Below are 14972 nucleotides of genomic sequence, written 5' to 3' on the forward strand. Positions count from 1 at the left end.
TAGTGAATTTGAGCAGCTTGGTCTATTTGATTTGAAAATACAATATATATATATATATAAATCACATGAACGTGTCCCTCAATAAGAATTCTCCATAGTCAAGCACTTTTACTTTGCAGACGCGTGCCTCTTCACTTGGCGTCTGTGAACGGATATGTTGAATTAGCGAGGAATTGTTACAATCAGACCCCCTTGCATGCCTTGTCCATGACGAAGATGGGAGGACCCCACTCCATCTAGCCACGATGAAGGGCCGAATCAACATCGTGATAGAGCTAGTGAAGGCAAGACCGGAGGTGGCCGAGCATAGGCTGAGCCACGGCCAAACCGCTCTCCATCTAGGAGTGAGGCATAATCGTTTGGAGACTCTGAAAGTCCTAGTGGAGATGGTGGGAGATGGTGATTTGGTGAACGCTCAAGATGATGAGGGTAATACCATTTTGCATTTGGCCGCAGTAAACAAGCAAATAGAGGTAATCCTTTTTGCTTTGAATTGCTTCAATTTTGTGATGACGTCAAATATCGCATTCCAATTGAACATCCTGTGACGATAAAATCCGATTCATTCTCATTTTTCTATAGTGGATTTATCGATTGAAGAAACTTACAGGAAATATCTTTGTTTGTTGTTTCTTTTATAATTGATAAGAAGCTCATCTTTTTATGCAGACAGTGAAATATCTGCTTCAAAGAAGTGAAGTGGATGTGAACATAATGAATAGAAATGGCTTCTCTACTCTAGATATAGTGGAACATTTTCCAAAGGATTTCAAAGTCATTGAATTAAGAGAACTCTTAGTACATGCTGGAGCTCTGAGAGCCATAAGATTCGGTGCATCGACAACTCACCAAGCAGTTGTTGATAACACAAATGAGGAGAATTCAACTGTTGTAGTTGACCTGGCATCTATAGCACCTCCCTCCACCAATACTCCTCCAGTGAATGTGTTTCCGCCAGAGTCTTTCTCGGGTGATATCAGGAAGCAGAAGGAAGACAAACACGAGGAATGGATCGAGAAGAAGTGACATTCTCTTATGGTAATGCTTTAGCTAGATGTCTTGGAGTGGCATTTGCTGAAAACTTAGATCAGATCGGTCATGTTATTGCAATTAACATCATAGCTCACCGCTAGTTAATTTAAACTCTCTATTTGTTTTATGAAAAATTGATGATTCAGAAAATATTTTCCTAAAAATGATCGTTTGTGTCATTTAAAATAAATAGTTATGCTTTCTTAAAAATGTTTTCTACATATGTACTAAATTGCTTATAATGAAATAGTTATGTACAGAAAAGATGAATTACAACAATAGATGGCTTATGATTTTAAAAAGGAAAAGAAAAAAAAAACAGAGGGTAATATAAGAAATCTAATAGTGAGAAGGATGAAACAAGTTGATGAATATTTAAGAAAGTAATGGTACTTAAGAAAATCTAACGTGAAGCAATTGGGTGATTTTCTTTAAATATCTATACTAACACATAAAGTAAAGAGGATTTTTAAAAGACTAAATCTTTTATTTTCTCCAAATATTCTCAACAACTTGAGACCTGTTTGGTAACCATTCTATTTTTAGGAACAATTTTCTGCTTAAAAATGATTTATTTTTTTTTTAAATTTTGTTTCCTAGATAGTACTTAAAGGCATTTGGTTACTATCCAAAATTTATATTTTCTAAATAGAAATACATTTGGTAAGACTTTAAATTCTTTTTGTGATTTAGAATCTCTTTTTTAATTTTTTAATAATTTTTTTAATATTTTTTTCTTTTCCTTTTCTTTTTTCTCCTTCTTCCTCTTGTCGGCAATCGGCCAAACAAGGGCCAGCAACCATGTCGGAGCATCGTCGGGGCTGAGCCTCGCTGCGCTCGAGCCTCCCGGCCGAGGCTCGACCTCACCCACGGCCGAGCAACAACATGGAGCCTCACTAGTGGTGGGGAAATAAATGTGTTTTATTTTCCACATTTTAGTTATTAGATTTTGATTTTCTTTCTAACAACAATAGCAACCTTTATAATAAGATGTTCAAATTTCGAAATATCATCATTTTTTTCTCATATATGTGTATATTCATACACTTGGTTTTTTCATAATTTAATCCATGACTTCTATTTCTCGAGAGAGCTTGCCACAATTTTCTTGTTTTTCGATAAATATAGGAAAAGCCATCAATTGAATGTGTATTTGTTGAAATGACTAACTTTGACTTGACGATCTTCATATTTTCAAATATAGGTGAAACACTATTTCTTCATTAGCAATTTTAAAACTTTCTTTCACATCACGACAGATAATTGCCACCGTGATCGCAGCCATGGCTTACCAAGCCGGCCTTAGCCCTCCCTGCGGCCTGTGGGACAACGATCAGAAAGACGACAACGGCACCATCTTATACTACGCAGGAACATCGATAATGGCTGCAAACCTTCCAGAGGGTTACGCAGCGTTCTGGATATACAACACCGTCTCTTTTCTTGCATCCCTTAGCACGATCTTCTTGCTCATGAGTGGCTTGCCCTTGGGGAAGAAGGTTCTGATGTGGATTCTGACGGCCACAATGTGGGTGACCATCACTTTCATGGCGCTGACTTACTTCGCTTCCATGACGGCCATCTCGTTCGTACGCAGAAAACCTAAACATGGGAGCCCGATCACAGAGGATGGGCGGTACTCCATGGATAGGGGGTCGACCACAGTGGTTACGTACTCCTTGTTTGTTTGGCTCGGCATTGTAGCGATTGTTTTTCTAGTTCACACCGTTCGATTCCTCACGATCGTCCTCCGGAATGTGAAAGAATCGCAAAAGCTCAAGAAGTGGATAGCAGGGTGTGTGAGTTGGTGCAGATCTACGGGCAATATCAAGATCTAGTGTATTCATCTAGTGGGACAAAGGATTACTGCATAGTCTTGATGCCTGCGTTCTTTCTAACTTAATCCCTATGTCATAAGATCATTCTGAGTACCGCTACTTGTGCAAACGATTTAATGAGACTACTAAACCAATCGCAGAGTCCATCTCGCATTATTCTCGAGTTCTCCTCATCAGAGATGTCTCGCCTGAATAGCCAAATCTTTCTAAAGAGAATGGGAAGGCCTGGCCCCAAAGTAATCTGATCTACAGCAACATTGGGCCATTCTATGATTTGTCTCACACAGCTTCAGCACTCTCTTTCCAATCACACCACACCAAACAACCGAACCCAGCTACCTCAAAAACATCCACACTTCTTTTATGTTTCATTCATATTCTTCTCCAATGCTGATAGATGTCCAAAAGCCACCTGATCAAAGCTAGTGAGCCTCTCTGTCTGATCAATTTCAACCCCATGGCACCAAACCACAATGCAGTCACACCATTTACATGAACTTCTTACACTATCTTTGCCTGCCTAATTTTAAGGAAGCGATACACAGAATTCACAGAAAACACTCCATTATTATTCACAGGCCGTGCAAGCTGATCCTCCCTCAAAGGTCGGAATCGAAGCAGTGCTAGTTTCATATGTAATGTTCACATTCTAAAACAACATTCAAGCTCTGATATTATAACCGCTTGCCAAAGGATTTTTTCTTCTTTATATAGACAAGTAGAGGAGGGACAAGATAGAAATGGAACCTAAAATCTCATGGACCGATCTGTTGTTCCTAATCACAAGACAAAGGATTGGTAGGTATCATCCCAAACAAAAGACAAAAAATTACTGTTCATATGCAAACTGATTACAGGGGATGGAAGAACAGCGAGATGAAAACAATTGCATAGACAGATCTTTCATACCTTAGACTGGTGATAATCAGTCCATAACAATTGGGAAAGTAGGAGAGTTCTCAAAGGCAGGAGCCAGTACTTTCATCTGTCTTAGACAACCACAATGTGTGGTTTCGATCAGCAAGCCCATAACTAACGCAGCTCATAAACTTCACTCAACCCAGCTTGGCAACCAAGCCTCTTTCAAGAAGTTCCGTTTCACACCCCCAACTTAACGCAACCTGACGGTTTCATTTGGGAGAATAATATTGGGGTTGCGTATGTGTGGGTTAAGAGCCGCCAATTCCTTCCATTTAGCACCACTTCCATGAACACGGGATGAGATGCTCCACAATGTGTCACCAGGCTGTGCCTTAGCTGTTGCTGGGGCAGTAGATTTAGAAGAAGCAGTCTTCGACTTCAGGAACGGATGCTTATTGCTCTTTCCCATTCCATTAGCGAGCAACCAACGGGAACCAGATTGTTGCTGGTTTGAGCTTCCCCAGACCTTTCTCTTCCCAGGATCAGTCTTAAGACCAGCAACATGTACTTCAGTAATCTTATACTGGGGAATTTCTTCCACCTCAGATTTCTTTTGTTCTGTCCCCTCCTTAATTTCTTCCTTCTTTTTGGACTCGGCCGACTCATCCTCTTCATCCTCATATTTTACTTCAGATACCTTGAGGTAAATCCTTGGCTTCGGTGGAACGAACACTCTCTCGACCTGAATTAGCGCAAGCATTGGTGCACCAACTGGTTCATAATTCCGCAAAGGATCCCGTAGTTGCACCATCAATGCAACTGTGAAATTATTTCCCAAAAGACCACACTTCCTACCAGAGCCTTTGCCACGCCTTCTATCCCCCTTTGACCCTCCACGTATCCAGTCCAAGGAGTTGGCATGATGCGCGGCAAGAATTTTAGAAGTTCGCTCACTAATTTGATCTTCATCATCAAGTTCACCAGAGTCCAACCTCATCCATTCATCAAGACTTAGAGATAGGCTCATCAACCCTTCATCTTTGTCGTCGCTACTTTCCTTTAGATCCAACAGCTGCAGCCCAGCAGTTCCCTCAAGACCCAGTGACCCACTGATATCCACGCCCTTGCCCCGTAGAGTCGAAACGTCTCCAATTGATTGTGCACTGATATTTGAAGGTGCATCCTCGTCTGACATGCCAGAGTGTATCCTCAACCCCTCAATTGACAGAGCTTCAATCTTATCCATAGCCAAAGGAGCCAGATCCTCTAAAGATACATATTCAGAGCCAACATCATTGCCAGCTGCATTTTGATTGTACTTACTAGACCTAGAATTGTATGATGCTTCTGTGTTTCTGATTTGCCGGGAAGTCAAATCTTGCCCCACTGCTAAACTGTCGTTCATTAGACATTGCCTGCACCAAGGTCAAAATTTTGTAGAGTTAGTATATTTTAAAAATATATATAAAAGACAAGATGTTTAAAAAAGTTGCCACAAACCTTTCAACTCCTTCAAGAGAAGGTGAGGCTTCCCATGCGACTTGTTGCATTGTCTTTCCAGTTATATCTTCCAAGGGCATTATCTTGTTTGCCTGCATGGAGAGCTTTTCAATTCCAATAGAAGCCAGACCCTGCAATATTTCCATGATACTAGAGCCCATTTCCGCGGGTACTACAACTGGACTAGAAGCCTGCATAACCAAGCTCCCGCCACTTTTGGCGTTCTTGAAAAGTGAGGGATTCATTGACCGCAAAAAGCCTCCATTTTTTGTCTGGAGATATGGCCCTAACCCCTCTCCAAGAGGCGGTAGCTCCACGAAGTCTTCAGGAGGAAGATGAATTGGACTGCCAAACCCACCAGAATGGCTAGGTGGAGAAGACTGAAAAGACTTCTCATTCAAACCCCATTCACGCATCAAAGCTTCTGTCTCGAGGTCTTCCAACATTTTTGCTTTTGTTTTGTTAACATGGTTTGCCATCAGATGCTCTTCTTCGGCAGCTTGAATTAGTGACTGAAGTTCAAAATCCTCAGATGTATTTCCCCAGCCAGGCACATTAGCAGCGTCGTTGCCTTGTTCAGCAAAGTCCTCATCACCTACATCAAAACCAAATAAAGAACAACCACCACCAGCTAGTGCTTCCCTCTCAAACTGCCTCAAAAGACGCTCTCGTGGAGATTCTGGCTCACTTTCTGAACTCAAGCCAAAAGGGCTGTGCTCTATTCCCAACATATCCAAGAATTCACAGGCCACGGAATCAGCAACATCATCCAAGCTAAGTGACCTCCCCTTTCTGTTCATTTTATAACTCGCTCTAATGTCAAGGTCATCCTCTCGATCTTCAGGAGAATCCAGTGCAGCCACTTCTAAATCTGACACGTTACTCAAAGCCGACTCTAATTCTTTCATTAGTGATTCTTTGCTACACAACTCACCTGCTTTGGCATGGCAGTCACGAATAACAACTTCATCTTCACAACTGCCCATTTCCTCAGCCCTGGGGGAAGCTTCAGTGCCCTCCTCAACAGGCAACGTTAAATTGGGATCAACTTCAGGCACACCGTGACTGTCTGCAGTAGAAAGATCGGCTTCCTTTGTGATAGCTTCCTCGGATATCACCTGCTCTTCAGTGGACACTTCTATACCCTGCTCAATTACAGAAAATTCATTCACCTCACACTCGTTATCACCATCTTGTTTAGCATTATCAGACATGTACTGAGAAGCTGTTTTAACAGGTTCATTTTCTTCTGTGAAAACATCGAACTCAGGTTTGTAATCAACCTTCAAATCTGACTTCTCCTCATCGAACTTATGGTATAGTGTATCAACTGAACTTGCAAGCTCCAACTTGGAGACTGGCAACACCTCATGCAGGTCTTTTATATCCTCCACATAGCAAGATGGCGCATCAGATGGTTGATGAGACTGTTGATTAGACTGACTAGGAAGACTTCCACTGCGTCTTATAGAATTCCCACCATTGCCTCTACCAGATCTCACAGCCAGCTTCGAATTGTTCTCGTTGAGGCTCAAAGCCCCAGGAATATTCTGTCTAAGCCCAGGTGCACTTGCATTGTCCCGGATTACCGAATAACCAAAACTAACATTCAGTGAGGCACCTTTAGCCTTTCCTGATAACCTGTAACTCGTAGTCCACTTGCCAGAACTCTTGTCCTCGTCCAGCTCCTCCAAAGTAAGAGGCAGCAACCTTGTGAGGTCAACACGGTGTTTTCCCAAATCAAGTTCGGGAGAATCATGAACAGCTGCATAAAGCAAGAAATGCTTAGCCTCATACTTTGCTGAATGATGGGGTCCACTCCTGCTGCCATAAACTGAACAAGTATGCAACAAGTTCTCCTCAAATTCAGCTAATCCCTGAAAAACCCTCGCAGGCCGAGTGACCAAACCACCATCTCGCCTCTTCCAGTGCACGCACAGGTTAAGGTCATCGAAACTCGAGGGCAAGCCCTCGATGGAATGGACTAGAAGAGTAAAACAACAGTTGAACCTCCGGTTCCGGATGTGAGAAAAGGCCTTGAAACCCTTCCAATTCCAGATGGACTTCTTCTCCTTCTGTGCCTGGTCTTCATTGCCATGCTTGACCTTCGATTTGGGGTCAGGCAAATGGGTTTTGCCGACAGACTTGGATCTACTACTGGCCGCAGAAATTAAACTCCTCGGAGGGTTCTTGTCCAAATAAAGGGCTTTGCTAATCGCTTCGATCTCCTGCAACAACTTCCCGCTGCTCGAATCCGGGTCAATCTTCTTTCCAGCCTCAGTTTTAGACAACATCATCTTCTCGCAAAACAAATACATCCACAACGGGGAATCACCAAATCAACCAAAACCCATAATCCTAAGTACATCTCAAACTAAGAAAAAACCTCGGAAACTCCAAAAAACCTTCCTGGGTTTTTCCCACCGCCTAATGACAACGCCGACGCAATAAATCGAACCCAATTACGGCATCAAACAGGAAGAAACTCCACATGCGCCCGAACTCAGAGTGCCCCAATATCAAAGCAAATACCAAAATCAATAGCGATTCGAATCCGATTGCCAAACGAGAACCACTAGACCAAAGTACGGCTTTTCTCTATTGATTTTTTCCACGCTATATCCCCACCCATTTCTCGTTTCGAAAATTCCAATCGCATACACAGATGCTCAATGAAACAGAAAATTGAAAAAAAAAAAAAAAAAAGGAAAAGGAAAGAGGGTTTATCGTGTAACGAGCTGAAATTCAAGGGGAGAAAAGAGATGCAGAAAATCTTACAAGACAAGAGAGCTTATGATGTCTGAGAGCATACGCTTCGCCAGCTCTTTCTCTCTCCTCTCTCTCTCTCCTCTCTCTAAACTTCTCCGCCTGTCTGAATTGCCGCTTGCCCCCTGTTTCAAACCAAAACTAAACAGCACGCAGGCGCTCTCGTCAAAAGGCAGGCAGGTTTTTATTTTTTGTGCCCCCCAATATTTGCCAAAATTGCAACTTGGCCCCCCAAATTCTTTTCTTTTCCTTTTTCTTTTCCTTCTGCTTCGCAAGAGGGAATTTTGAAAATGGTAGGTTCATTAATGATTCTACGCTACCGATGCGTAGGATAGTCCCATCGGGTCATGGGTTTGCTTTCTTACCCCTTGCAAATTGATAAGGATTAGTTGAATTTCTCAATCGTTGAATCAAACCCCCGGAGTTCTGGTAATGAGCTGGATTCAGGGTTTAATTAGAAGATATCTAGAAATTCTTAGCCCAATTAAGCGCACGACTAAAATACAATTACCCTTATAAAGTAGGATGAAATACACGTGTATTCTTGTTGTATTAATAGTCATGGATTTCGAGTTATTCGAGAATAGTTTGAGATCTCAATTTGACAATTTGTTTCCATTAGAGACAGATCCGACCTTGATATACAAGATTGATTGAGTTAAAAGGTATTTAAATTGGTCAGCTTTCCCAAAGTCGTCATGTTGTCCTTCGTGCAATTGAGGCACTCGATTTTATTACATTTTGGGAGAGGGCCCTCCTTTCTTTTGGCGATTAGTGACTCGATCCTAGACCCAAGAAAATTCGTCCTAAAGAATGGAATTTGGATTCTAGCAAAGGAAAAGAATGAAAAGACATGGAAAAAGGAAAAAAAAACATTATCACATAATTGTCTTTCTATGCTAACTGTATGTTATTATATCTCTATTCATTCCCATCATATCAAAATCATCCAATAATCCGAAGACAAATAAAACGAGATATGCTTGCCCCAGAAGGCGGAGGAATTCGAATTTGAATTTGAATTTTTTCTATGCATATAGTGTTTACTAAAAACAAACCATAAACACTTTCCATGGCCAGCCCTGAGCCCACTTCTCATTAGAACCTCCAAAGATCAAGAAAAGGACAAGGATAAGCTTGCAAGGAAAAAAATTAAAAAATAGACAATAACGCAATAGTCCCTATATTTTTACTCGATGTGTAATGTGATCTTTAAATTTTTAATGTGTCATTATGTTTTTTAGACTTTGGTATACGTTTAACTTAATCCCTGAATTATATGAAAATATTTAATTTTGCCCTTAAAGTTGAATTAATAGAATAATGGTAATGAATACTAAGTTAAATATGTATTAAAAATTCAAGACCACATTGAATAAATTGAAAATTTAGATATCACATTACACATTAAACCAAAATTCGAGGACCATTTATGTTATTTTCCTTTAAAAGTTATTTCAAAGGGCAAAAGGAAGCATTGTCACGGAAAACATGGCAATAAATGCAATCAAACAAAAAAAATTAGATCCTTTATGTGCCTTTCCTTCCAAGGGGTGGGTGACTTAAAGGGGGCGTTGAAGGAGTAGCTGAGTTGTCTCCTTTGGTCCTTGGAAAATACTTTGCTTGCATGGAACATGCAGCACATCATGCATTGTGAATGTTGACCAACTAATACTTTTATATTCTTTATATTCTTCAAATTATTTATTAAAAAAAAAAAAAAGGGAACCAGTCAATTGGTCATTGCTTAGCATTTAAGGGGACTATATAATTGACCGGCAAGAAAATATTTGCCTAATCTTACATGTTGGCTAAATAATGATTGTGACAAGTATATGTTATTAAGGTGCTAACCTCACATGCTGACCCATGATCAAGAGCGACAGAATTTTGGCCCAAAGACCTTTATTTAGCCCCCCAAAGCCCCTTGGAAAGTAGTTTCCAAACACACCCAGAATGCTTGTAGTTGGATTATCATATTGATGTTCATGTTTTGATATTTAACCTTGGTAGACACCGTGAACATTATTGAATCGGACATATTGAGGAATATACGTGTGTACTATCAAGCCGCCTGTTTGCGATTAGCTTTTTAAGTGAATCGATTTCTTTATAGCATGCATATTAAGCGTGGGGCCTCGAACTTGAATCAAAACATCTCCATTATTATATCATGCTTGTTTTCTTGCCTCAAATCGTCTTTTTAATATTGTTACTCGTTCATTTCTTATCCGAGGCTCAAGTCAATCCGCACCCCTATGGAGGAGGAGGAAGTGAAAACATTAACATTATGTTGTTGACTTCCTGACACGGGACAATTTTCAAAAAGTCAATGTGATCATGAATTTTTTAATTATATCAATTTAGTTATAAATCTTTTAATAATTTATTAATGTATTTATTTCGGTAAATTTTGATCAAAAATTGTTCATGTGGACTCTGATCAACCTAGTTTAGCCAATGCTAAGTTGATGATTTTGGAAATTTTCAAAAAAAAAATTGATTTTTTCTTCACTGACCACCATCACCTAAGACTACCCATTGGTGAAAAGAAAAGTGAAAAACAAAAATGAAAAGAAAGAAGAAAAAATGTTAAAAACCAAAAATCACCACTAGCTATAGCCTATACTCCATAGGCTGATTGGAACCTACTTTAGCAATTTCCACCCAATTTATATTGATAAGTTGTTAAAACATTTAGAATTAAACCGATACAATTGAAAAAAAAAATTATCAAATTAAACACCGTATGGTAAGTTTTGGATTTTTCATATGATTTTCCGTCCTAACATCAAATCTTTTAGAAAAAGCAAGTATCCTACCTACCTATTCTTAATTATCTATCTAGATGCCAATCTATAGACGTACAGATGTGACGGAGGGATATAGGCTAAGAATAATAGGAATAACTCACCAACCTTCGATTCGAAAACCTAACTATTCGTATTTATCTATATAGCTACCAATCTCTAGATGCATAGATGTGCCGGAGGGATAAAAATCAGGATTAATAGGAATAACTCACCAACCGTCGATTCGAACTCCTTTTGGATATTCCCTCCGAAAATTACGTGGCCGTCTGCTTCTTACCACTGAAAAGCTGCTCCTCATCATGAATGCAAAAAGTAAGAGGATTTAATTTGAAGGAATAAATAAAAAGTGGACTTTATTTAAATTGCGTAAACTAAGGATCAAGGAGAATAATCTTTAGATTCTTAATAATTTCGAACGATTTTTCAATTTTTTGATATCGTGTCCGGAATTTCAAAAATTGCGACACATGGTGGCAGCTAAGATAGGTAAATGGGAAATCGAAGGGAAATTCGTCAATCTATTCACATGACTTTCGCTAATCAATTTGTCATTAGAGAACCTTTTTCAACGTCCTTTTCAATGGGCAATGGTATGCTTATAGAATGATAAAGCTCCACCAATTATTTATATATAGTCCCAAGATTTGGAAATAGTGCTTTTTTCATAGGACTAAAGCACAAAAAATTTCAAATTAATACACTAGTGACTCAAATTAATTTTTGGATCACAAAAAATCCCAAATTTATATATCTATAACAAATCTACCCTAAATTGAGATGCATTTTCTCATAGACTTGCCATGTCAATTGAGTTATTGGCATGTGTCATTCAGTTTGGTAGTTTTGCGAAAAAAATTAATAGAAATTAACGATAGATAAATATATCAAGAGTACACCGATTTAAAGTGTTTGTTAACTCAAGAATTAGTTTGAAAATAAATTTATCACAGATATATCGATTTAATATTTTTTTTTCAAGGTATAAATCTTTTTTTTCATATGGCTCGATATGGAGGGATGCCAAAAGTATAATTCGAAAATTCAGTGAAATTTCTCCATAGTGACGAGCAACGTGACGGAACTCAGCACGCTCCTTGGTTGGTGGGGACACGTGGAAATTTTAAAAAAAAAAATGGTCCTGTCCTTTTCGATTATTACATGCCGTGCCAAACACATATAGCCAACGTGCATTAACATCTCGTTCAAAAAAAAAAAAAAAAAACGTGCATTAACATTTTTTTAAAACTGGTGTTTATTCTCTTTTTTCTAATCTATTATTTTTAATTATCATTACGGCTAAGACAAGGTAAAGGCCCCACCCACTAATATTCAAACCGACAGCATGCCGGTCAACCTCATGTTTTTACGACGACCTCTATTGTTTTAAGGTTTCCCGTTGCTTCGTCGAAATTGCTCGCGTGATAATGGCTGACTGACGTTGATGTGAAAAATTTTAAACTTTTTAAATTTTTTTTTCTTTTTTTTTCTTTTTTAATTTTTTTTCTTTTTTTTTCTTCTCTTTTTGTCGGTCACCAACAATTGATTGCCCACTAGTCAAAAGTTAAAGCTAATAAGGGTCGACCTTGCTATGCCTCACCTAGGGTGAGGCCCAATGAGGATCATCCTTGCCAAATTGGGTGAGGTTGACCCTCAACCTCACCTGTGTGAGACCTGACAAGGCTAACAATCACCCAGACAACACCTGGCGAAGCTATCTTGACCTAGGCGAGGGTCAATCTCGTCATAACAAGTGAAGGGGGCCCTCGTTAGTGCTTGCCCTCACACAAGAGTGACTCTTGCCCAAGGCCAACCTTTGTCTGCCATGGCCTACAACCGACCATTGGCCATAAGAAAAAAGAAAATGAAACAGGAAAGAACAAAAAGGAAGGATTAAAGAAAAACATGTATATCCATGTCAATGTTAACCATGCCACATAAGATGGTTGGTGTACATGTCAATAATATTCGGGCTAAATTGGTCAAATGAACTGATTGGTATAAATGCAAAATTTTAGGACTAAATTAATTCAATTGAAATATTTGTGATCAAATTAGTATCAATATAATAGATTTAAAACTCTTTTTATACTTTTTTTTTTTTGGATCTAGAAATAGAAAGAACCCGATTCCATACATTTTCTGGCCCACACGTGAATATTATATTGATATGTGAAATTATGACAAAAATAATAATAAAAAAAGCAAAGAAATAAAAGAAGGCATAATTATGGAGCGAAGCTTAAAATTGATTCGTCATGTCTAGTTGTGGAGATGAAGACTATCGAATAAGCCCGTCCAAAAGCTTGCATTAGGCAAGCGTGTGGACTTGAATTTTTATTCGCATCGAAAGTAAACGGACCTCTTCCCAATTTCGATTTTAGTGCAAGCATGCCAAATTATGTGGACCCGCTTCTTGTTAGATTAAAAACGGATCCCTAAGCACTCGACTTTTTATCTAATATAAATATAGAAATCATAAAAGAAAATAAACATATGCAACCATTTGATTCTTTTCCTTAAAATGCAACACTGTCCATACCGGTTGGCGTGCAAGTTCCGAGGGGTAAGAACCGTAAGATATTTGCGCTACTCTAGAACCTACCTAATGATTGCCAGTTACACGTTCTTGGAATCTAGTCTAGGTTCTTGGAACCATCATGGAACCTGTCGTTTTTGGGCTGTTTCAGGATATACCGCATTACCCTGCATTTTTTCCAAGAGAATTTCTAATGAATAAAGTATTATCGCAGTTCTAAGGCATCAATTTATGCTCGTCATTCAAAACACGACCTTACCGGGAGCATGCACTAGAATCCATCATCGTAGAGAGGGTGAAACGGGGTTAGAATTTTTTCTTCCCCCTAAATGGGGAGATCAAATAAGACTTTCACACATTTAGTTGTTGAAAATCTCATAAAGAACGAAAAAAAAAAATCGTAAATAATTAAGTACGTATAATGTAATTATGAAATTTTATGAGGATCTTGTACGTTTCTACATATAAACCTCCATATCATTCGAGATAGTGTCTCCTCGAACCCTGAAATTTGCAATGTATCCATCGCTTTCGAAAATTTAGAAAATCAGAACCAGCAATATCTATTCCGAAACCTACTTGACACTGTCGATTTTGTAGGGTCTGCAGGTTCTTCTAGATAACCCTAATTCTAATGGGCAAAACTCGTGATGAAATCAAAAGCAAGGTCCTGCTCGTTATTATCATTGATGTGGAGGGATTGATTCATGCATTTGGTAACTTTCATTTCAGCGTCACCTTCACCACTGTCAACACGTTTCCACGTGTATGAGGGTCTTGCTACTGATAAGCTCGAAGCACTTTTGCTAATTCAAATTCTATGACTTGAAATTGTAAAAGGGTGTGTGACAGACCAAAATTTTTATTTCAGAAAAAAAATTATATTTCAGATTTGTTTATGTAATAGAAATTTGTTTGATAAAATTATTTCATTTTTTCATTTTTTGGACAGATTTTTACTCCAAAAAAATAGGTTTGGAAACAGAAATTAAAAATAAAAATTGTTCTAAAAATAAGAAATAAAAACTCTTCCCATCACTCGATCCTCTCTACTAGTCGACCACCCATCTGCCGTCTACCCCATCGCCCGCCACGCATTGTCACCGAAGAAGGCTTAGGGTAAATGGTTCACTGTGAGCATAGTTTATAACTAATTAATCAGATTCTAGCGCATTTTACTAGATTCATGAGCATAAAAGCGAGGTATAACACAATATCTTGAATTTTCAATTAAAAACACCAAGTATAAGTTAACTCATACTACTTCAAGCTTTATTTATCTTTAAACTAAAATTGATTGGTTGATCATGGATCACAGAATCGAGCTTTACTTAGCCCTCAAGTTGAGCTTAAACTTTCTTTTCTTTTGGATTTTAGCGAGTTAAACTGTTGTCCAAGCCAATTTTCGTGCATCTTGAGCGATCTTAAGGGTGCAGTTAACTCGATGATACAAATTCCAGACAAAGTAGTCTAAACAGCAAAAGGAAAAATGATAACAGGGTAAAGAAACATTCGTATAATCTTTAGATACAATACTATATAGCCTACCTATATAGTCTGAATTAAGTTGAGAACTTTATGTGCAACTCGATCACGAGAAAAATCGTTAAGGGAAATGTAAATCCA

General features: G+C 38.7%; 2 protein-coding genes across 2 annotated transcripts; one reads left to right on the plus strand and one right to left on the minus strand.

Annotated features, from left to right (window-relative positions):
• Window positions 1-245: 245 nt before the first annotated feature.
• Window positions 246-1026, plus strand: LOC104440164 (ankyrin repeat-containing protein At5g02620). The gene is made up of 2 exons (XM_039309884.1): window positions 246-473; window positions 670-1026. The coding sequence occupies exons 1-2, from the start codon at window positions 246-248 to the stop codon at window positions 1024-1026; spliced, it is 585 nt and encodes a 194-aa protein (XP_039165818.1).
• A 2491-nt stretch (window positions 1027-3517) lies between these two features.
• On the minus strand, window positions 3518-8149 carry LOC104438062 (protein PLASTID MOVEMENT IMPAIRED 1-RELATED 1). The gene is made up of 3 exons (XM_010051136.3): window positions 8010-8149; window positions 5232-7528; window positions 3518-5146 (listed from the first exon to the last, which is right to left on the minus strand). The coding sequence occupies exons 2-3, from the start codon at window positions 7526-7528 to the stop codon at window positions 3982-3984; spliced, it is 3462 nt and encodes a 1153-aa protein (XP_010049438.2). The 5' UTR covers window positions 8010-8149; the 3' UTR covers window positions 3518-3981.
• Between the last annotated feature and the right edge of the window lie 6823 nt (window positions 8150-14972).

Source organism: Eucalyptus grandis, chromosome 3 (genome assembly GCF_016545825.1).
Source record: "Eucalyptus grandis isolate ANBG69807.140 chromosome 3, ASM1654582v1, whole genome shotgun sequence".
NCBI classification, from domain to species: domain Eukaryota; kingdom Viridiplantae; phylum Streptophyta; class Magnoliopsida; order Myrtales; family Myrtaceae; genus Eucalyptus; species Eucalyptus grandis.

What these genes read in the sequence shown, in the direction of transcription:
- LOC104440164 (XM_039309884.1), top strand. Translation starts at nt 246, where the DNA reads ATGAAGGGCCGAATCAACATCGTGATAGAGCTAGTGAAGGCAAGACCG. An exon ending in CAGTAAACAAGCAAATAGAG is followed by an intron (nt 474 to 669) that starts GTAATCCTTTTT and finishes CTTTTTATGCAG; the next exon opens with ACAGTGAAATATCTGCTTCA.
- LOC104438062 (XM_010051136.3), bottom strand. Translation starts at nt 7,528, where the DNA reads ATGATGTTGTCTAAAACTGAGGCTGGAAAGAAGATTGACCCGGATTCG. An exon ending in TCTCTTGAAGGAGTTGAAAG is followed by an intron (nt 5,147 to 5,231) that starts GTTTGTGGCAAC and finishes ACCTTGGTGCAG; the next exon opens with GCAATGTCTAATGAACGACA.